Source organism: Salvia splendens, chromosome 16 (assembly GCF_004379255.2).
Source record: "Salvia splendens isolate huo1 chromosome 16, SspV2, whole genome shotgun sequence".
Classification (NCBI taxonomy): domain Eukaryota; kingdom Viridiplantae; phylum Streptophyta; class Magnoliopsida; order Lamiales; family Lamiaceae; genus Salvia; species Salvia splendens.
In genome coordinates, this window is record NC_056047.1 from 4,009,301 (window position 1) to 4,031,726 (window position 22,426).

General features: G+C 37.4%; 3 protein-coding genes across 8 annotated transcripts; all 3 read left to right on the forward strand.

Moving 5' to 3' along the window:
* The first annotated feature begins 3,264 nt into the window (after positions 1–3,264).
* LOC121772209 (pentatricopeptide repeat-containing protein At5g39980, chloroplastic) lies at positions 3,265–5,412 on the forward strand. The gene has a single exon (XM_042169219.1). It carries the CDS (start codon positions 3,320–3,322, stop codon positions 5,294–5,296), a length of 1,977 nt encoding a protein of 658 aa, XP_042025153.1. The 5' UTR covers positions 3,265–3,319; the 3' UTR covers positions 5,297–5,412.
* A 914-nt stretch (positions 5,413–6,326) lies between these two features.
* LOC121772636 lies at positions 6,327–8,307 on the forward strand. Of its 3 annotated transcripts, XM_042169821.1 has the most exons (4): positions 6,327–6,385; positions 6,468–6,963; positions 7,472–7,757; positions 8,014–8,307. In XM_042169821.1, exons 2-4 carry the CDS (start codon positions 6,607–6,609, stop codon positions 8,070–8,072), a joined length of 702 nt encoding a protein of 233 aa, XP_042025755.1. In that variant the 5' UTR covers positions 6,327–6,385; positions 6,468–6,606; the 3' UTR covers positions 8,073–8,307. The 3 variants fall into 3 exon arrangements, with proteins under 3 accessions (XP_042025755.1, XP_042025754.1, XP_042025753.1); XM_042169820.1 differs by having other exon boundaries at positions 6,341–6,963; positions 8,017–8,307; XM_042169819.1 differs by having other exon boundaries at positions 6,342–6,963.
* Positions 8,308–9,672: 1,365 nt separating this feature from the next.
* On the forward strand, positions 9,673–19,264 carry LOC121772169 (inositol hexakisphosphate and diphosphoinositol-pentakisphosphate kinase VIP2-like). Of its 4 annotated transcripts, none has more exons than XM_042169167.1 (28): positions 9,673–10,138; positions 10,349–10,408; positions 10,540–10,586; positions 10,667–10,750; positions 11,338–11,401; positions 12,069–12,222; positions 12,333–12,403; positions 12,932–13,036; positions 13,641–13,733; positions 13,921–13,995; positions 14,522–14,607; positions 14,809–15,015; positions 15,096–15,195; positions 15,283–15,353; positions 15,430–15,511; positions 15,646–15,930; positions 16,003–16,065; positions 16,152–16,226; positions 16,329–16,457; positions 16,544–16,785; positions 16,857–16,901; positions 17,021–17,087; positions 17,298–17,369; positions 17,612–17,865; positions 17,976–18,069; positions 18,154–18,321; positions 18,466–18,540; positions 18,660–19,264. In XM_042169167.1, the coding sequence occupies exons 1-28, from the start codon at positions 10,070–10,072 to the stop codon at positions 18,924–18,926; spliced, it is 3,204 nt and encodes a 1,067-aa protein (XP_042025101.1). In that variant the 5' UTR covers positions 9,673–10,069; the 3' UTR covers positions 18,927–19,264. The 4 variants fall into 4 exon arrangements, with proteins under 4 accessions (XP_042025101.1, XP_042025102.1, XP_042025103.1 ...); XM_042169168.1 differs by having other exon boundaries at positions 18,012–18,069; XM_042169169.1 differs by lacking the exons at positions 9,673–10,138; positions 10,349–10,408; positions 11,338–11,401 and having other exon boundaries at positions 10,550–10,586.
* Positions 19,265–22,426: the final 3,162 nt, after the last annotated feature.

Here is a 22,426-nt window from a genome sequence, read left to right on the forward strand (position 1 = left end):
AACTGAAAGAAATTAAGGATTGCCCTCAGAGACAGATCCTTTTCTAGTCTACGCAGCTCGGCAGCAAAGGCCGATAAGTGCCTCCAAGAATTTGGAGTCACCTGACCTAAAGGAAGTTGAAAAAAATCAAGAAGCTCTACAAAGGCAGGGGGAAGAGGGAAACGAAGCCCGCATTCTAAGCAGGCTTCGTAAACGGTGGCATAACCCTCCGGCGGCGAGTTAGCCCTATGAATGTCGTCGGGAATCACCACTAACCCCCCAGGAAGAAAATATTTTCCGTGTAAGGATATCACAGTATCCTTACTCAAAATGCTGTGAAAATATTCTACCGTCTTCTCCCCGGACTTTTTCCGGCCAGAAGATCCCTTACCCCCCTTCCTACCACTACCTGATTCAGAAACAGTTTCAGAAGAAGAAGACATGATTCTTACTCTTTGATGGTCGAAAGTCTCTGAAGAAATTCTTGAAGAAGCGGAAGAAAATTTTACGAAAAAGAGAGAGAATGCAGAAGAAATAATCGCAAAAGTGTTCCAATGATGAAGAAAGGAAATATTTTTCAAATTCGTCGCACCGTTTCAAATCCCACTTTTTCTGGATTCTCTGGCCGGATTTGCTGTCACATTTAATGCAGACACGTGCAGAGCACGTCCCCTGACGTCAGCCTCCCCCTTACACTTATCCGAAATGCCGAAGTGATTCACTTCGCTTTTCAGGGGGGGTGGTGATGGGATACGAACTAAACAACTAAACAATAATTGCGAGCCCAATAGCAGTGACGGCCCATCAGCCCAAAACCCAAGAAAGAGTATCAGTTCGGCACAACCAAAGAGTTCGGTCACAGCCTATAGCTCGGTAAAAGCCGACCAATCGAGCTCAACTCTCAGATCGGCAAAAGCTGATCGGCAAAGTTCAGCAGTTCGGTCCAAGAAAGAGTATCAGTTCGGCACAACCAAAGAGTTCGGTCACAGCCTATAGCTCGGTAAAAGCCGACCAATCGAGCTCAACTCTCAGATCGGCAAAAGCTGATCGGCAAAGTTCAGCAGTTCGGTCCAAGAAAGAGTATCAGTTCGGCACAACCAAAGAGTTCGGTCACAGCCTATAGCTCGGTAAAAGCCGACCAATCGAGCTCAACTCTCAGATCGGCAAAAGCTGATCGGCAAAGTTCAGCAGTTCGGTCTCAGTATTCGACCGAACAAGGAGATAGTGGACCCATGCAGGATCTCCACGACCTCCATTACACCCACGATCTATTTAGTGGTATTAAGCAGTTATCAACCTGCAAACCACGATCTTAGTTCGAATGTATAAATAGAACTTAGATCAGATAGACGAAGGTTAAGCTCTCTAGATCCTGAATCTTATAGCAAATTAGTATTGTAATCTGTAAGCGAGACCAAGCAATACAAATTTGCCCTCTCTTCTTCCCGTGGACGTAGATTTACCTCAGTAAATCGAACCACGTAATTTTCCGTGTTGTGATCGTTTATTACTTGCATTTATTCCCATCAAAAATTCGCTAAATCATCAGTCATTATTATGCTTATTCTCGACGTATTATAAACTACAACTGCAGTCAATTTATGGGAAATTCGTGATACATTTCTTTGCCCATTTTTCAGATCTTCTTCAATGTTAACTTAAATACCATAGAAGAACAATTCTTCAGAAACAAATGAGAATTATCATGGTCGGTCTAACGTGCTGTGACCAGTAAATTAATGAGACATTGACTTAGAATTTAGTTGGTGGAAAATAAATTGAACTTTGAGAAATAATAGAACCTTGCGTGGGCATAAATGATGCAAATACCGTGAGACGCAACTATCAAAATTGCCTAATATTTTGGACTTTGTACAAGTAGTGACCATGACGAAATTCGAATTTAGGTAAGAAACACTTTGGTCTATACTATAAGACATGGAGTATTTAGTGCACCCTAGCCCATTTGGATTGTTATTTACAATGTTATATTTACAAATTACTATATATAAATTAAAAGTTTATTTATTCATTTATTTGAACTATATAAAAAATAAAGATCAATACTCCCTCCGTCCATAATTTAAAGAGTCATTTTGACTCGACACGGGTTTTAAGAAATTGTTTGACTTTGTGAAGAAAAGTAAAAGGAGAATGTGAGTGAAATGTGAGACCCATTTAAAATATTAGTTTTATGTGGAAATTTTGAGTGTAAAAAGTTGGTGGAATGTGGGGTTTGCATACTAAAAGTGGAATAAAGTAAATTGTTTTTATAAATCGTGGACAAACCAAAATGACAAAATGACTCTTTAAATGATGGACGGGGGAGTAATAAACTTTATGTAAATTATAAACTTAATGAGAACAATAACAATTTTTTAAGTTAAAATAAAATAAAAATGGAAATAAAAACAAACAAATAATGCTAACATAGATTACACAGTAACCATGTCCAGAGCATTTGTCCTAGCGGCAAAGAGCTTAGACATTATTATATGAGGTGGCGAGTTTGAGCCCTCTTAACATTAATTGTAATTTTCACCTTCGTTTTGGAGTTTTTTTAAAAAAATTACACGATAACCACGTTCACAAATCACAGTATACGTCACACCAAAAAGTAATTTACTCCAATCATTTACACCAAATTCAAAATTTACATCATTTATGAGTTTTTGTCTCACATAATTTTTGCAGTAACACTATATTTGGTGTTGTTTAACAAAAAAATATAAAAAATGGGTTTGAGTTTGGTCTGGTGTATGACTGGAGAAGATTTCTATACCAAAACTCATTTTTGAAGTATGATTAGATGTTCTCAATAGAAATCCTAGCTGAGTTGAAGTTGGGAGTTGCAAACTCCAACCCAACTTCCAAGTAGCGGTGAGATGCAAACCGAAGTCATAAATTGAAGATTCGAACCTCAAATATTGAGAACAATAAACTGCATGCCCCAACGATGCAAATTAAAAGGAAATGGCATAAAATTGATTAAAATGATGGAATACACAGAGAGAAACTTCCAAAAAATAATATTGCACCTATTCTTCGACAGTTTCTAGACATAATCTCAATAGTTTTAATCTTATTCATAGTTCCGATTCTAATCTAAAGATTAAATTTTGATCTCTAATCGATTGTACTCCTACTCTATTATTTATTGATCACTAATTGACCACTCCTACTCTAATTTTTTTATCAGAAAAAAATCTTCTGAAAATAGTTAAGAAAAAACAAGTTTAATTGGGTGAATTGAAAAATCTGAATTCCAATAATTCCAAAAAGATGTAAACTAAAACGGATAATATGAATATCCACCTCACACAATTCGCGTAGATGACAGATGAGTTTACCCATTCCGCCGCACACGCCATTTCCCGCTCATCCTCCGCCTCCACAACTCCGCCGCGCCGCCGCCATCCTCCTCCCCTCCCACCATGTCAACAAACGCCACCCCCACTTCCCAATCCTCGCATCCTCCTCCTCCGACAACCACACCAGGCGCCCCGCCGCCGCTGCCGCTCCTCACCGGCCACGCCACAGCTCCGGCTTCCTCGACCACAGCGTGGACATGGAAGACCTCCTCTCCTCCATCCACAGCACCTCCGACGACCGCCAGCTCTTCGCCCTAATGTCCCCTTACAAGAACCGCTCCCTCTCCACCCGCTTCCTCGTCTCCCTCCTCTCCCGCGAGCCCGACTGGCGCCGCTCCCTCGCCCTCCTCGACTGGATGCACGACGAGGCCCGCTACACCCCCTCCGTCTTCGCCTACAACGTCGCCCTCCGCAACGTCCTCCGCGCCAAGCAGTGGGAGGTCGCCCACGGCCTGTTCGATGAAATGCGCCAAAGAGCCCTCTCCCCCGATAGATTCACTTATTCCACCCTCATCACTCAGTTCGGCAAGGAAGGCCTCTTCAACGACGCATTATCCTGGCTTCAGAAGATGGAGCACGATCGAATCGCAGGGGATTTGGTATTGTACAGCAATTTGATTGAGTTATCACGTAAGCTCTGTGATTACTCCAAGGCGATCGCAATTTTTTCTAGGTTGAAGAAATCGGGAATTACTCCTGATCTTGTAGCGTATAATTCAATGATCAATGTGTATGGAAAGGCGAAGCTTTTCCGTGAGGCAAGGTCTTTGATCGACGAAATGAAAGAGGCGGAGGTGATGCCGGATACAGTGAGTTACTCGACGCTCTTAACAATGTACGTTGAGAATCACAAGTTTCTCGAAGCTCTGTCTCTGTTCTCGGAGATGAGGGAGACGAATTGCTCGCTTGATCTCACTTCGTGTAACATAATGATCGATGTGTATGGGCAGCTTGACATGGCGAAGGAGGCGGATAAGCTGTTCTGGAGCATGAGGAAGCTTGGGATTGAGCCGAATGTGGTTAGCTACAACACTCTCTTGAGAGTGTATGGCGATGCCGAGCTTTTTGGTGAGGCGATACATTTGTTTAGGTTGATGCAGAGGAAGAGCATTGATCAGAACGTTGTGACATACAATACTATGATAATGATTTATGGCAAAACAATGGAGCATGAAAAGGCTAATAATCTCATTCAAGAGATGCAGAGCAGAGGGATTGAGCCGAACACCATAACTTATTCGACCATAATCTCAATTTGGGGGAAGGCGGGGAAGCTAGACCGCGCTGCCATGCTGTTTCAGAAGCTCCGAAGCTCTGGCATCGTGGTTGATCAGGTTTTATACCAGACTATGATTGTGGCATACGAGAGGGCCGGTTTGGTCGGCCACGCCAAGCGCCTTCTCCACGAGCTGAGGCACCCGAGCAACATCCCTAGAGAGACCGCGATTCTCATCCTGGCTGGAGCCGGGCGGGTCGAGGAGGCCACTTGGGTGTTCAGGCAGGCGGCCGAGGCAGGGGAGATAAAGGATATAGCGGTGTTTGAGCGGATGATGAGCCTTTTCTCGAAATACAAGAAGTACGGGAATGTGGTTGAGGTGTTTGAGAGGATGAGGGAAGTTGGCTACTTCCCGGATTCCACTATGATAGCGCTCGTGCTGAACGCGTATGGGAAGATGCAAGAGGTGGAGAGGGCGGAGGGGGTGTACGCGGAGATGCAGGAGGAGGGGTGCGTGTTCTCGGATGAGGTGCATTTTCAGATGATGAGCCTGTACGGGGCGGGGAGGGAGTACGGGAAGGTGGAGGCGTTGTTCGAGAGGCTGCTGGAGGATCCCAACGTTAACAAGAAGGAGCTGCATCTTTGTGTTGCTTCCATTTATGACAGAGCGAATAGGTTGAACGATGCTGCTAGGATAATGAACCAGATGAGTGATAGGGGGATTGTGTAGTGAGTTCTTGGAGGTGTGTGTAGATTTGGTTGCAGTTTTGTGATGTTTTTTGTGTTTGTAGATATTGTTTTTTACATCTGCTCCTTAGATTTTTGTCACTCCAAATTTGAATATCAGAATGAGGACATTGTCATCAATTAATTTATTTCTAGTTTAATAATTAATCAATTAGTAGTAATTAATAAGGTATTTTTTCGGAAGAAAAAGGTAATCCACTAGACAGCAATAATTGAATGCGAATGCAATTTCTCGTATCCACTTGCAATGCGAATTAATCCACAGTCCACTGTGTCCAAAATTATTCTGAAGTTTTGAACATTCTACTATACAATGTTCATTATTATAATTAATTATTTTTATTTTGAATTCGTCGAAATCTGTAGATGCTATTATCAGTATGTAAGGATAAAATTCACATTTTTAATAGTACTAATATATACAAATCACACTTAAAAATTAGATCTTGCAAGCTCGAATCTGAAATACTATAATAAATATAAAAATCAGAAGCATATGTATATAATTAAGTAATTAATTAATTAGTTAAATAACGAACGAGCAAACCAACTCGTGCCGACACCACCGTTCAAAATTCAACGGTCATTTGCTGCTCTCACATTCACAACTAATTGAAAATTCTTGAAATTAAACTCGCAAAGACTATCAGTTGTATACAATTATGCAGTGCGTGTATTTTTCAACATTTATTGTCTTAATTGTTATGGACTAAAAAATGACTTATGTGAGCACCACCCACATGTTTAATATTTATATACATATTTTATTTTATTTTATTTTAATACATTAAACATTAGAATATTTTTTGTAAATATTTATGAATAGAATTAATTAATGAAATTCGAAATTTATTTATTAAACATATTAAAAACGAAATAAGATACGTATTTATTAATTCTGAATTAATAAGAAAATAAGAGACACTAGTTTATGAGTAGTTAACGTCATAGACTGTTAACTGTTAAAATATGTAAACGAGATTAATGAAAAATGTATTAAAAAGTTTAAAAATATCTATTTCCAATTCCCTTTGCTGGATGTTTCCGCCATTTACCACCAATGAAAATACAGGTAAGAAACTGATCACTGCTCCTGTAAATAAAATTAAATCGAATCAAATCCGATCAACCGATTCTGCCATGGATTTCTTCAGCAAAGCCAAATCCGTGAAGCTGAAGAGCCTCCACGAGAAATACCTAACCGCCGACGCCGACGGCGCCTCCGTCTTCCAGGATCGGTCGGATTCCGCGGCCGCGATTTGGGCGGTGGAGTTCGTGGAGGGCGCGGAGGGCATGGTGCGGCTGCGGAGCTGCTCCGGCAAGTACCTGACGGCGAAGGACGAGGAGTTCCTCCTCGGCGTCACCGGCAGGAAGGTCGTGCAGTCGGTGCCTCCGAAGCTGGACTCGTCGGTGGAGTGGGAGCCCGTCAGGGAGGGGATGCAGGTCAGGCTCAAGACCAGGTACGGCAACTACCTCCGCGCCAACGGCGGATTGCCGCCGTGGCGGAATTCGGTGACGCACGACATCCCGCACCGGCACCACGACTGGATCCTGTGGGATGTTGAGGTTGTGGAGATGCGCTCCGAGGCGGATTTGTCGGAGGAAGACGTCAGGTGCTCCAATTTCAGTCTCCTCCTGCCGAGTAATCTGGTCAGTGTTTTTTTCTCTGTAAACCATTTCTTTGGTAAATAAACCAATTGAATGTCGCCGTGGATGAGTTGAATAACGTCGTATATTCAAAAACAAAATGATGCCGTTTAGTTAAAAACATAAACAATATATGTAGGTGATCAGATTTCTTCACCTTGGGATAACTGCGAAAAAATCAAATTTTATAGTAAGTAGTTGTTTTTCCTGCTGATTTAAGTTTCGTGATGAACCAGAATTTGATCAAGTTTCTGAAGTTAAAAAAAAACGATATAAATGTGAAGGTTTAGAAATAGAATGAAAGACTAGATTTTGCGTGTATTATTTTATTTGGATAATTAGCCGAATTGTTCCATCAACAAAAGAAGATCAAACTTTAAGCTTCTAAATTTGTTTAAGAGCCTATTTTAAGTGTATATTCATGAAGCTTGAACATGCATTGCGATTGGAGTTGTAGTTTTGTACAAGTAGTTTTTGTCTAGGTAGGAGGATTGACTGTTGTGATGATCAGTCTAGTTCTTCGGATGATTCATCGAAGAAATACGAAGGTCGCCTCATATACTACTATGTTGTGGACGATGATGGGAACGCTGATGATTCAGTTGAAGGGCTGAGCTTTCAGCTTAAAGGGAGTAGGCTAGAGGACTTGATTCAGAGGTTGGAGGAAGAAACCGGGCTTGTGGATATTATCGTGTGCTCACGTAGTCGTCTCTATGGCAAGCTCTATCCCCTTCGCCTGGCTCTGCCTCCAGACAACGCGCCTATGCACGTCTTCATAGTCCCCTCGACCTCTACAGGTATGCACTTCTCTTGAAATATTTGTTGAGGGGCTCTTTGGTTTCTTGATTATTATAATTCTAGAATACATTAGATTAGTACATCATGAAACATGAGTTATCTTTGCAATTTGCAAACACAGTTTCTCTTTTTTCTTGTCTGAAATCTAACTTATGACACTCTTCATATTACATTGGGGGTTGATCTGTTTATCTCTGTCCAAACTTTACTACTAGTTATGAATCGTTGTTCACCTTTTTCTTTTTCTTTTTGCAGCGGCAAATGAGTTCATGCCAGCAGCTTCACGTTCGCCTTCTCTTGCTCCTCATCCTTAGAATTTCTACTCTCAGGCACGACGTTGTCTATCTATCTATCTATCTGTCTATCTATTTATCGATGTGCCATCTTCAATGAATTTTTATGGCCGTCAGTCTAAAAACAACACTTTTTTGCCATGGGAGTACTATTGTTTCTACAAAGGAAGCTTAAGAGAGCATATTGTTCATTTGTTTGTCTGAAAAATGATACTAACACTGAACAAATAATTTCTATGTTTTTCTTGAGTTAAAACTTTTCTATTAGAAATATGAACAGATAATAAAAAGGCATCTTATTCTATCTTGGCTATAGACATTACGCATATATAGTCAAGGAGACTTTTATATGTGTCAGCTTTGATAGAATGGATATTAAAATAGCAAAAATTATAATTTTATGTATTCCTTTTTTTTAGCATTATATACTTTTAGTAGTATTTTGTTTGAAATTATAATTCTTTCCCTTCACTATCATCATCCGTTGTCAGTTCATTTCAAGATAATTCGTTTAAGCGAAACTTTTCCTCCTATAGAGAGAAAGAAAGAAAGAAGATTACATTTCTATCTAATTAAAGAAAATCAGTAGTTTATACTCTTAACTAATGTAAATGAATAATGTATAAAGCATGTTATTAATGAAAAGAGATACTAGTAGTAATTGTTTCCAACACTTTAGCTAAAGATGTGAAACGAGTTTCCCTATTTGAACACAAACTACAATTTAAGCTTAACATTATAAGTTACACAATTACATTCAAAAAGGTGATTTAGGTTTGTGTTTTTATCAGCTATTTGTCTAACATCTTGGTTTTGTAATATTTCAGTTACATACTACTTACATTATTATTAGTGAATAGATTTGTACTGAAATTGATGAATTACACGTGGAAAACTATGCTATAAATGTACTCAAGTTAAATCAATGATTCATCAAATTTTCTTTTAAGCCATCACAAAATATATTGAAAGAGTGAAGTATATTTGATTATAGAAGACCAACTCCACCCCTTTAAATCATCCAAAAAGGTATACATGTTCACTTTTTATAAACGAAGCACCCTTCAATCATGTCTTTTATATTGCTTGTCGCTCTCAATGTCCATAGCCAATCATAAAATGGTCCAAGTTTTCATAATTTATTATTTTTGATGTAAATGATTAAATCTCAAAGTACATATATATAATAAACACTTGACAATTGTTCGGATGGATTATCACATGAATATATTTATTTTAATTTAATTCATTGTATGTAAATAGCATTCCTAAGCGCATTCACCAACAGTCACTCTTAATCACAAATAAGTCCTTTTTTTATTAAAAATAATTAATTGCCATTAACATAAAGTTACTTTCATTTAAAAGAACAATTCCTTTAACAAAAAAACACTACTACTACTACTACTAGTAAACTTTGAAACAGAGTACTACTACTAGCTTTCACAAATAAGAGTATTTTTTTTAACTCATGCTTGTACAAATTTTTGTCATATTATTAATAAATATACATAAATACATAGATCACACAATTAACGTGCGTATCGTAGAAGGTAATAAAATCAATATAAAGCCCACAAATTCCTAAGAACCGTCACTTTCCATATCCATGTTCATCACTTTATCGTATATTCTACATTTAAATAAAAAAAAACTGATTTTCCAAAATACTACAAAACCCAGAAAAAATCACACGTTCTTGAATTTTTGTTTTGGGCCTGTTACCCAAATGATTCTATAAATTAATTCATTTTTAAAATGAAGAAGCTGACGAGTGATTTATGGCCTTTTTACCATATTGGTTGCGGATTTATTGCATCTGGCCTAACAACTTCGTAGTTATTTATGCGTTTTTTCTTTTGTATTTTTACATTTTTGGTTGCAACGAATTTGCGCAGGAATTATATTGAATGTACATAATTTGCATGAATGTGTGCCGGAATTTCTCCACTAATCAGCTCGGAGGAGATTGAGAAGTGGTGGGCAGTGCCCAAAATTTAATCTTTTTGCGGTTAGAAATGGTGGGCGGTGCTGTTTCTCGCTCTCGCAAGAAGGTTGCAATAGGAGTGTGTGTTATGGAAAAGAAGGTGAAATGCGACTCCGAAATTCTGTTTGTTTCTTTTTGTTTTATGTCACTGAGATTTTTGCTCCAAAAACCAAGCACCTTTTTTTGTTTTGTTTTGTTTTATTTTGTTTTGTTTTGTTTTGTTTTGTTTTGTTTTGTACACTGTTGATTTGTGCTGATTAAATTATGGAGTGGTGTTTTTGTAAACCTTTTGTTTTGGGATATTTTTCAGGCCTTTTCTGGGCCGATGCTGCAGATTTTGGAGAGGCTGCAAGCATTTGGAGAATTTGATGTGAGTGATTCTTTGCCAGCTTTGGGCAGTGAAAGATTCAATGCAATGATGTTTGAGGCCAAACTTGGTTGTTCAATTTTGGATACTCCTCTGTTTATTTGACCTTTTTTTCGATTTCAAAATGATTGTAGATTGTACATTTTGGGGACAAGGTAATCCTTGAAGAGCCTATTGAAAGGTGACTTCTTATCCCTTGCAAATTTTAATGTTTAGTTCTTACTTTCTTTGGAAGAAATTGAGATAAATGTATAACTGCAGATGGCCTATATGTGACTGTTTGATTGCCTTCTATTCTACTGGGTATCCTCTTAAGAAGGCTGAAGCGTATGCTACTCTAAGAAGGTAAGCATACATCTCTAATTACTCCAATGTGCAGCCTCTCATTGTGCCCTTACATTTTGTAGGCAAATCTGTTATATGCATATTATTTTTCTTCTTACTGTATACATGCAACGAGAGTTAGGGCGAGCACACATTGGATGATAACGATGTTGAAGGTTTTCAGGAATATTGTAGTTCCTTTTTGCTCCTTCTGTTGGATATATTAGTCTTTTGAAGAAGAAGGAGCTACTAGGAAAGGCTGTGTTGCGCCTGAAGGCATATAGTTTGAAGCATTTGAGTTACGTAACATCTGTGACTTTGCTGCTGATGTTAAAACCATAGGAAAAGCTTGTTTGCTTCATTGAGTTCCCCCTTCTCCTATCCTTCTGGCATTCCTTTCTGGAAGTAGAAGCATTTTCAGTTGACGATGATGTTGTAGTTCCTTTAAATGGTACTTTTAGTTGGATCTTTCCGCGTCCTTCTGCATGCAACCAGTGCTAACATGATTAATTTTACTTCAAGCATATTTTCAAATTCAATGTATTTTGCATGCTATGTTTTCCAAGTATCCGTCAGTCTTGTTGCTTTTGTCATTTGGTTTGCTGTAGGCCTTTTCTTGTAAGCGAATTGAGAGATCAACATCTTCTTCATGATCGGAGGAGAGTGTATGAGGTTTGCATCCTTTTAATCCTTAAGAGAAAGTTGATATACGTTATAGACTTTGATATATTTTCTATTTCCTACTCATTCCTTCCCCATATCCGGTAAATTTGGAGCTGCGATGAAAACGAAAAATTGATTGTCTGGATTCTCACCCCCTCCCCCTTTTTCTTGACTTCCTCCCATATTATTCTCCCTAATCAATGCCAGAACTCTTGTATGTGCACACCTGTCTTGTTTCCTAGTATCCGCTTCACCCCCAAACTAAACAAGTAAACATCTTGTCGTTTTCTGGGGAGTGGTAGTTTTTCATATCTCATACTTCTCAAAACTCAATAGTCTCTACGTTTATGTCAGTGTACCATTTTGCAACTACAAGCGTAAAATTAATAGCAATATATTTTTCAAAATAAAAGTGTATCTCATTTATTTCTCTGTCTATCTAAATCATGCATTCATTCTTGAAACAGCCTACTTTTTCCAGACATAACCAAAAAGAGAACTGAAGTCCAGTGTTCAAACGAAAGTATACATGTGCACTGTGTGTGTTATCCACTGAATCGACTTCATACTACTTTTGACCAATATAATATGTAGTACTATTAGATAACTCTATGGTTTTCTTTTCCATCTAATAATAGAATGATTAAAGTGGTAAGTAGCCTTCATTTGATGGCAGAAACTTGAAATGTTTGGCATTAATGTTCCAAGATATGCCCTAGTGAACAGAGAGTTTCCAAATCAAGAGCTGGATTTTTTTGCTGAGGAGGAGGATTTTGTTGAAGTACATGGCAATCGGTTCTGGAAGCCTTTTGTGGAAAAACCGATTCATGGTATTCGATATTGAGCATATTCAACTGTAACCTTTTTATTCTGTGCACTCTTGTGTATCATTTTATTTTTCTAGAAATGAGTGCCAATTTTTATTCTGTCTTTTGTGAAGGTGATGATCACAGTATAATGATATATTATCCTAGTTCAGCTGGTGGGGGAATGAAGGAATTGTTTAGAAAGGTAAGAGCTTAGTATTTAAGTTCATTTCAGTTAGCCCTTGATGTCTCTAAAAGCTGTAACAAATAATTTTTTCTGAAAAATTTCACCTGCCGTGTCAGCATTATTTCCAGGTGTGATGGCCACTGTGGAGCATTGAAACTCGTTTTAGGCCACCGATAAATTTTACATTTCTCATAAATTATTGGTGTAGAAATGCATCACATTCACATAGTCCCAGGCTCTTTACTGGAGCTATTTCATATTTCATATTCAGATAATCATGTGTAAGAAAAATATTTAGATTATATCTTCATATTTGCATGTAGTATTCTGAAGAAATTATACTCGACCCCTTTTTACTTTACTCTCACCGGATATCTAATCCATGTGTAGTTCATCATGGTTGATAAAAAGTTTTTTCCTTTAGACAAATAATCTCAATATGACAAGTAATGTATAAGAAGCTTCCTTAGTTATTTTGGGTCAATTTCGGATGAATACGTGTTCATGTAATAGTGCGCATTACAGTTACCACCCTTTATTTCTCAGGTTGGTAATCGGTCAAGTGAATTTCATCCAGATGTGAGAAGAGTGAGGCGTGAAGGTTCTTATATATATGAGGAATTTATGCCCACTGGAGGCACAGATGTAAAGGTAGTTAATCTGCGCTGTTGAGTTTGATGAATCAATTCTTGATTGAACTTTTATCATATCTGTAGCTGCTCAAAATCCAAACAATCCAAAGAATGTGGAACTGGAATCATCTTGATATTCTTGAATCTATGAGAACTTCCAAATTGACTTGAAATTCCCTTGGGCTATTTAGGAAGATTTTGCAGAAGCATGTAAATGTATTTCTACTTAGTATCATGCAGTGACGAAGTCTTTGTACTTGAATTATTATGTTTTTCATTCTCTTGAGTGATCAGAATTAGGCTGAGACATTAAACTATAGTTAAGCAGCCACTCATCTTAAGGTTATAGATTTATGCTTTTAACATTTTTCCAAAGAACCTTTTCTTTTGGAGCTGCCTGATACAGTTTACAGTTTTTCTCGGACTAAATAGTAAACGATTAGTATAAAAATTATCTGACTGGAGTTATGTCGTAGAGTGATCTTGTGACCTTCGCCAAAACTACCCACAATGTAGTGGGAGTAGAAATAAACTTGTTTAGAATTCTTTCAGATATTTATTGCTCAATTCTGCTCGGGGATATTCTACTATAAACTGAAAAAGGTTTAACGTCTTATTGTTAGGTGTACACAGTGGGTCCCGAATACGCTCATGCAGAGGCAAGGAAATCACCAGTGGTTGATGGTGTAGTTATGAGAAACCCAGATGGTAAAGAAGTAAGTAACTTGTATGATCTTATTCCAAAAACTGATCTTGTCTTTTACGGCATGTAAGTTGAGATCTTAATATGAATTACTTGTAGCACAGTACAGTTAGGTTCTTTTTTACGATTACCAATTCTCTATATCCACTACATGAGGTCTAAAGTGGGATTATTGGCTATAAGAGTTTCTCCATGCGCAGGTTAGATATCCTGTTCTGCTTACTCCTATCGAGAAAGAAATGGCTCGAGAGGTTTGCATCGCATTTAGGCAAGCTGTAAGTAAATATAATACTTTCTGAGAGCAGTTGTCAATATTTATTCAATTCAGTTTTTATTCTTTGCCCCTCCCACAGTCCCCCAAATTACCCAATGATTTAGAAATGGTTGTTAGATTTGGTGGCCCCCGTTGTGGATGCCAGAAGTTTCATTACTGCCTCCAACAGCTTTGAATGATGACAATATCGTTTTTATGGCTTAGGAATTCATTTAATCGCTTTAGATAGTCTTTTTAATGGCTTAGGAATTCATTTATTCGCTTTAAATGGTCTTTTTAATGGCTTGGTATGTCAGTATTGCATTGTTTATTGTCTATATTTGATCATGCATTATAAGATATTCTCGATCAATTTCTTCATTATATTGATCTCATTGAACTTTAGAAAATGCTATTTTATCTTGGACTTTCTCAAGCTTTATTTTTGCTGTGTATGGCAATAATAGACCTTTTTAAGGAATATTTTTAGTAAAATTTCCTGATTTTTATGCGAAGTGGCAGCTTAGTTTCTCATAAACATGACACAGGTTTGTGGCTTCGATCTCTTGCGCTGTGAGGGGCGTTCCTACGTTTGTGATGTCAATGGGTGGAGCTTCGTCAAGAACTCTTACAAGTGAAATTTCCTGTTCATATTTCCATTGTTTTGTCAGATAGATTTTGTATCATTTGGTGAATTGGTTTCAACTAGCTAAAACTATGGACTAATAACATTGCAATGACCTCTTTTGAGACTTTGTTACACCCCTTCGTGTCGCTTCTCGTATCCCTTTTCTTTTCTTTTTTTTTTCTAAATATTTTGAAATTACTATGCCAGATATTATGATGACGCTGCATGTGTTATGAGGAAAATGTTTCTTGATGCTAAAGCTCCACATCTTTCATCAAAAATACCTCCAGTTCTACCTTGGAAGGTTAACGAACCTGCTCAGCCCTCTGATGGTCTAACACGGCAGGGAAGTGGGATAATCGGAACTTTTGGGCAGTCCGAAGAACTACGTAGCGTGATTGCCATTGTTCGTCAGTAAGATGTTGCCTTTTGTTTACAGTTCTAGTTAAATACCACACGTAGTATTATCCTTGATAAATGCTCCTTTTGCTCAGTGGTGACAGAACTCCAAAACAGAAAGTGAAGCTGCGAGTTACTGAAGAAAAACTTTTGAATTTGATGTTGAAGTATAACGGGGGAAAGCCTAGGGCAGAGGTGCTCGTTTATTCCTCCTTGCGATTCTTGTTTATTTTTAAATGCACCTTTTTTTCCTTTTTAATACCTTTCCATCCTTTCCTGCAGACAAAGCTCAAAAGTGCTATTCAACTGCAAGATCTTTTGGATGCGACACGAATTCTAGTTCCTCGTACGAGGTGTGTTATTTTTTTCCCCTAATTTAGTTGTATCCACTTATAACTTGGCTTTGTTTTGGTAATATGTATCTTGCAGACCTGATCACGAGAGTGACAGTGAAGCTGACGATATCGAGCATGCTGAAAAGCTTCGGCAAGTGAAAGCCGTGCTTGAGGAGGTCCATATCATTTTTCATTAGTAAAATCTCCTTTCATCTTACTTTTATTCCCCTACCATATATGTCTGCTCTGCTATTTGTAAGTGCTTTTTTGCTTGTAAGATTGTAATGGCTATCGATGCTGTGGTATCCAGGGCGGGCATTTCTCTGGCATTTATCGCAAAGTCCAACTTAAGCCATTAAAATGGGTCAAAGTGGCAAAAGTGAATGGCGAAGGGGAAGACGAACGGCCTACTGAGGCCCTGATGATTCTTAAATACGGCGGTGTCCTCACTCATGCTGGCAGAAAGCAGGCTGAAGAGCTAGGACGGTATTTCCGGAACAATATATATCCTGGTGAAGGTACGGGTCTGCTTCGTCTCCATAGTACATACCGCCATGACTTAAAGATATACAGCTCAGACGAAGGCCGTGTTCAAGTTAGTCTCCCTAGCTCTATAATGATGGCATATTCGGTGCATCTGAAACCTCTGTTTGTTTTCCATTCACAGATGTCTGCAGCTGCTTTTGCCAAAGGTCTTCTAGATTTGGAAGGGCAATTGACACCGATTTTGGTAGGTCAAACATTCATAACTTTGATTAATGCCTACGTTTTTTTCTCTGTAATCGCCATTTTCACATCTTCTTTAAACCGTCTAAGGTTTCGCTTGTCAGTAAAGACTCTTCTATGCTGGATGGGTCGGAAAACGCCAGTTCCGAGATGGTAGAAGCTAAGGTTAGTCTTTCGAGTCCCATTTTTTTGTGTTAGTGCATTTTTTATATGCCATCGTACCCTGAAAATAATATGCTTTTGTTTCGTCTTTGCTTTTTTCCCCAGGCCAGGCTAAACGAGATCATAAATTCCGATAACGATACCATTGAGAGCACTGATCCGCCGGGAGAAAAGCCTTGGATGGTAGATGGTAGTGGAGTTCCTCCGAACGCGTCCCAACTTCTTCCCGAAATTGTAAACTGCTGACTTCGTGTTACTCTTTGTTTTTGCATTTTGAGTATTATCCACGGACTGAATCCCTTCATCAAAACCAAAACCAGGTGAAGTTAACGAAGAAGCTCACGGAGCAAGTGAGAGTTCTAGCCAAGGATGAGAACGAGGAGCTTGCGGGGAAGACCTCTTACGATGTGATTCTGCCATACGATCAAGCAAAGGCCCTTGGCAAGACAAGTATGGATGTTGATCGGATCGCTGCCGGCTTACCTTGTGGCAGCGAGGGATTTCTTCTCATGCTCGCTCGTTGGAGAAAACTTGCGAGGGATTTGTATAATGAGCGCAAAGAGTATGTCTGTTCTCCCTTCATACTCTCACATTGTGCATCTTGAACTCAAAGTTACGCCCGTGCGATTGCAGGCGGTTTGACCTCACACAAATACCCGATGTTTATGATTCAAGCAAGTAAGGAGATGTACAGATTTTCTTTTGTAGCAAATCATAATATTTTGATTGTAATTTGCATCAGCAAGTTTCTTCAACTTATTTCTGATTTATCTTTGTTTCCCCTTTCGGCTTGACAGATACGATCTCTTGCACAATGCACATCTTAAACTAGAAGGTCTATACGAACTTTTCAAAGTGGCGCAGGTATGAAATAGCCAATCCTGTGATTTATGATCTCTTTTCGATTGCTGTCAATTGTACTGCTCCTCTTCGCACGGCCTCTACACGTAAATTGAAAGAAAAGTGAAGTACAATGGAGAATAATTATCTTCTTTGTGGCTGATGCTCTGAGGCCTCTCAATGGAGTCAAATGCTTAAATTTGTTGCATTAATTGAATTCCGATTTTCTTGTAGTTACTTGCAGATGGTGTTATTCCGAACGAGTATGGAATCAATCCGAAACAGAAATTGAAAATCGGATCCAAGGTATGTTGAACGAACCTACATCCATTTTGGACTTACCGCAGCATATTTTTTTATTGAGACGAATCTGCTGAAATATTTGTCTTCCTGTTTTCATCACAAGTAAATAATTTAACGAATCTTGTCTTGTTTGTCTTGTGCATAAATAAATGTATGAATCTTCTTCACATATAAGAAAAAGTTCACTGGCTAATCCACATATTTTTAAGCCTCAGTGCATCACCATGTAAGCTTTTTTTTTTCAGATTGCTCGTCGTTTGTTGGGGAAGATCTTGATCGATCTGAGAAACACACGGGAAGAAGCAATCAGCATTGCTGAATTGAAGAGCAACCAAGATAGCACTACAGAATTCCCTAGCATTGCAAGAGAAGATTCTGCAGATCTTCAAAAATCTCAGATTAATGTTGAAATTGCATCTAAAGCTAGTCTCGGGAGTGAGAAATCCGTGGATCTAGATGATGACGACGACAAAGAACCTAAGTACCGATTGGACCCAAAGTAAGTGTTTTTGCATAGTGTGTTTTTTATTTTGGCAGAGTTGTTTTTTTTAAAAGTTTTTTTCTTAGTAAAATTGGACTCTCAATTCAAACTGTTTGAAACTATGATAGTTTTTCTTCCAATGTATGTATGTTTACTCCCATCAGGTATGCAAACGTGAGAACACCGGAGCGACACGTGAGGACACGGCTATATTTTACATCGGTGAGTGAGTTTATATACTTTTCCCCATACAACTTCAATTCGAAACGTTAAACTCACCTGATTTTGCTTATTTTTGGTTCATAGGAATCCCATATTCATTCCATGATGAACGTTCTCCGCTACTGCAACTTAGACGAGTCCCTGCAAGAAGAGCCGAGCCTCGTGTGTGATAGCACCTTGGAGCGCCTGTGTCGGACAAAGGAGCTTGACTACATGAGTTACATTGTGTTCAGGTTATTCGAGAACACAGAGGTTCGTCTCTCTATCACTTAGCCCATTCGACATATTCTCATCCGTATCTATGCTACTACCATTGTCATACAAACTCAAAATTTAAACCAAAATATGCAATCTCGTGAGTTTATAGATGAATAATGGTATCTGAAACTGATGCAGTTGGCGTTAGAAGATCCAAAGAGGTTCCGCGTAGAAATGACCTTTAGCCGAGGTGCAGATTTGTCCCCTTTGGAGGTACACTTCAACTTTAACTGATTTGAATCCTCCTTTCTATCTCTCATCAAATGTTAGCAGCAAAATATAAGTATGCTGCAAGAAACCTACAGAAGTTCTTGATGTTCGATTTTTGGCAGGGAAATGAGAGAGATGCGCCTTCATGGCATCACGATCACACTTTGGCCATAAACGGCCCTGAGCGGCTTCAAGAAGTGGGATCATACTTGACATTTGAGAGGATGGAGAAGATGATCCGGCCCTTTGCAATGCCAGCAGAGGACTTCCCTCCGCCCACGATTCCTCAAGGATTCTCGGGCTACTTCTCCAAGAGCGCAGCTGTTCTGGAGCGCCTCGTCAATCTCTGGCCTTTCAACCGGCACTCATCACAAGCCAATGGGAAGTAGTTAAGCCGCATAGTCGTCAGCCTTGAAAAGTTTCCAGAGCATCAAGATCGATTTTTTCGCCCTTTCTCGCTCGAGATGATTGCTGCACGTGTGTTCAAATGGTGAGATTCTTCATGTTTGTGTTTTGTTAGATCAATGGTGACAGTTCTGTGACTTAGGAAAGTGGTTATGTTTTAATGTTTTTTTTCTGCAAATTTTTTGTTGTGGTGGGCCTGTAAATGGATCTTTTGAGCCCAACAAGATGGTGTTTTTAGGCCCCATTTGTTTCAAACCTACCATAAATATAATTATAGGAAATTTTGGGTTTATCTAGAATCTTAGTGGGCCCATTTCTTGAAGACATTTAATTTTTGGACGATGAATGAGTCACGACAATGACTCCTTACTCTCTCTCACACACAATCACAGAGATATATACACAACAAAAACAAACACAGACGCAGAGCCATTTTTGTCACACACACAACCTAAAACATTTTTTACCTTTTTCAAATTAAGATTTTTGTTTTCAAATCATAACCATACCATAATTTCTTTTCATAAAATTGTCAAATATTAGGCATTTTATTCAATTAGTAGACTTAAAAATTATGTAAAAGATGTCATCACCAAATTGCGACTCGTAACATATATCGCAATTTATGGTTTAAATTTTCCCTTTGAATAATAATCCATTTATCAAGAATTCCGGAAAAGGACAATAAATATCCATTTCAAATAGAAAAAACAAAGATACACACACACACACACACGTGTAATTATATGAGGTTTTAGTCCACACGGGTCCTCTCAATAATTAGATATTAGTGGTCCTTTTGTATTTATTTTGATTAATATATGTCAATAATATTCCTTGTTTAAACGGTTAAGTGTATATTTGTGGTTTGGAAAGTAGGAAATTTTATAATGTTACGAAATATCAACACAACTGTCCTTGGAGTTATTAATTGTAATAGTATTCTCCATTTTATTTTACTATTGGCTTAAATTATTTGAACATAAGTAATTGACCAAACAAACTAATTTGGTTTTCACCGAAACTATATTTTTATTTTCTATGTAATTATATCAGATTAATTGACTAGTACTCCTACTATTTAAGGTTGGTTCTTGTTTTTATTTAAATGTTCTCATTAGACTTTTAAATATAAAAATTGAAGAGAAAAAATCACAATCTAATTTGGCCTTGTTGGGTCCCCGGTGATGCACACCCGAACTTCACATTAGTATGATATTGTCCGCTTTGGGCAAAGCCCTCACAGTTTTGCTCTTGGGGTACTCTCCAAAAGGCCTCATACTAATGGAGTTAGGGTAGCCTATTTATATGCTTGCAACTCTTGTTCATTCTCCGATGTAGGATATGGTTTGCTTCACCACAGGCCAAAACTGGATGAAATTCCAATTCGCTTTGATAAACATTTTCAAAATAATTCGATTGATCAATTTTCACATTTGTCTTTAGTCGACGTACGATATGTAGCTTATGAATAGTCAGAATGAAATTAGAGTTGTTTTCACACCCACGTTTAGAATAGTCGAATGTCATAAATACTAAAACTAGGTCATAGTTAAATATGAATCAACAGTTTTTTTTCTTGATTTTTATTTTTTTTACTTTTCTTGAATTGATTGTATACTTTAGTTATTATCATGAACAAAAATAGCAACTTCTCCAAACGATTCACATTAGGTGCCCCAATTAACAACACTAAGGTTTTGCCAAATTATGCAGTAGTAGTTGTTTAGGTTGAATAATTATAATGAAATACTAGGAAAATCATATATACTTACCCATACACACAACTTTTTATGTTATTACGATCGATATTTATCGTATACAATATTATTTAAAAAAATATAAGTGGTGAAAGTTTTTGAAATTTTTTTGTTTCGAGCTTGTAGGGCTCTTAATTAATTGAGAATTGGCTTTGAGTTTGTATGACTCTCAAGTCTCAACTAATTTAGTAGCTATGTACTTAATTCTACCTGAATTAAAGAGTTGAAGATTATTCCACTCTGTGAGTGGATAATCATGGAATTTCTTTCGAATATCGATTTTCGATGAGTAAAAACAATAACTTGTTAAAATTGTGTGTGGTAAAACATGATAATTATTCTGGACCACGATAAAGTTACTTGAATTTGATAGTAATTATTTTAGACCAAGATAGAGTTTAACTTAGACCAAGATAGAAAAAGTTTCATGATCACTTGAGCCTTTTGCTATTTTGAACTGAAAAGTGATAGCATAATTTATACTATTAGTATTTGGTGGTTGGAGCATATTACTTTTATAATTAGAGATTTGACCTCATAATAGTAAACCTAATACCAATAATGTATATGATAACGTGTTTCATTCTAGTTCTCTTTACGTATTTAATTTGATGATGCCAATTATATTGGGGATGTGGTCATCGCTCTATTATATGTGCAATAACAACAAAGTAGAGAAATATATTCAGACTATAATATAGTCACAATTTCTTACTGTATTAAATATTGGATAGTCAAAAAAATCAATTACTTAAAATACTACCTCCTATCTACGTCCTTTGTTAACTGCGTTATTTTTTTACTGAAATTTTAAGAGAAAATGATGTTTAATTAATTAAAAATAATAATTTTAAAAGATTAAAAAGTATTGTTATTTTTAAAAGAGTGAAGATAGTATAGATACTTATTAGGAAACGTATGGAGTATTAGCAAATAATTTAATTAATTATACTCATTTGTAACTGATGGAGATAGAATACCCATAAATTCATTGTTAATCTTATTCTTTTCTGTGACATTCCAATTCCAATGTGAATGATTATTTCTTTTGGCATTCTCTTTCTAATTTCTTTTATTTCTCTGAACTTTATTTCTCCCTGGATAACTAAGAAAACTTTACTTTCATAAATTTTATGCCGAAAAGATTTACTCTCTTTTAACGAAGTATGGAGAAAGTATATATGCATGTTAAATAATACTCCCTCCGTCCCCGATTAATTATCACTCTTTGACCAGACACGAGTTTTAAAAAATGTAAAGAAAAGTTAGTTGAAAAAGTTAGTGGAATGTGAGACTCACTTTATAATATTAGTTTTATAATAAAATGTGAGTGAAGTGAGTTAGTATGACCAGAAGTATTAATTTGGATTTAATTTTTGAAATTATAGCACTAGTAAATAAAGATATTTAGAACGTCAGTCTGTTTTTGATACCTATACTTCCAACTCATGATGCGACACGCAATGAAAAGTGGAGACTTATGGTACCAATATTAACAATTAATTGCACATCAATTAAATTAGTAATTTACGTCATGCTTATTAGATGTGTTCATCGACTTACGAAAATTCCAAATAGAAGTGCAGAGGCCCAAATTAAATGAGGTAAAACATAACAAAATTGTGCAGAAGACATGAACAACGCGCGTCATCTCCAAATACAAAAATCAATTCTTAATTATAGAATTTTCTCATTAATTATTACCTCAATTAAAGTAATTTACT

Bases quoted from the DNA above. Each gene is read 5' to 3' on its own strand.
- LOC121772209 (XM_042169219.1), top strand. From the start codon at position 3,320: ATGAGTTTACCCATTCCGCCGCACACGCCATTTCCCGCTCATCCTCCG.
- LOC121772636 (XM_042169819.1), top strand. From the start codon at position 6,352: ATGTTTCCGCCATTTACCACCAATGAAAATACAGGTAAGAAACTGATC. The intron at 6,964-7,471 runs GTCAGTGTTTTT...TGTGATGATCAG, and splicing joins TCCTCCTGCCGAGTAATCTG to TCTAGTTCTTCGGATGATTC. The intron at 7,758-8,013 runs GTATGCACTTCT...TTCTTTTTGCAG, and splicing joins AGTCCCCTCGACCTCTACAG to CGGCAAATGAGTTCATGCCA.
- LOC121772169 (XM_042169167.1), top strand. From the start codon at position 10,070: ATGGTGGGCGGTGCTGTTTCTCGCTCTCGCAAGAAGGTTGCAATAGGA. The intron at 10,751-11,337 runs GTAAGCATACAT...GGTTTGCTGTAG, and splicing joins GCGTATGCTACTCTAAGAAG to GCCTTTTCTTGTAAGCGAAT. The intron at 11,402-12,068 runs GTTTGCATCCTT...ATTTGATGGCAG, and splicing joins ATCGGAGGAGAGTGTATGAG to AAACTTGAAATGTTTGGCAT.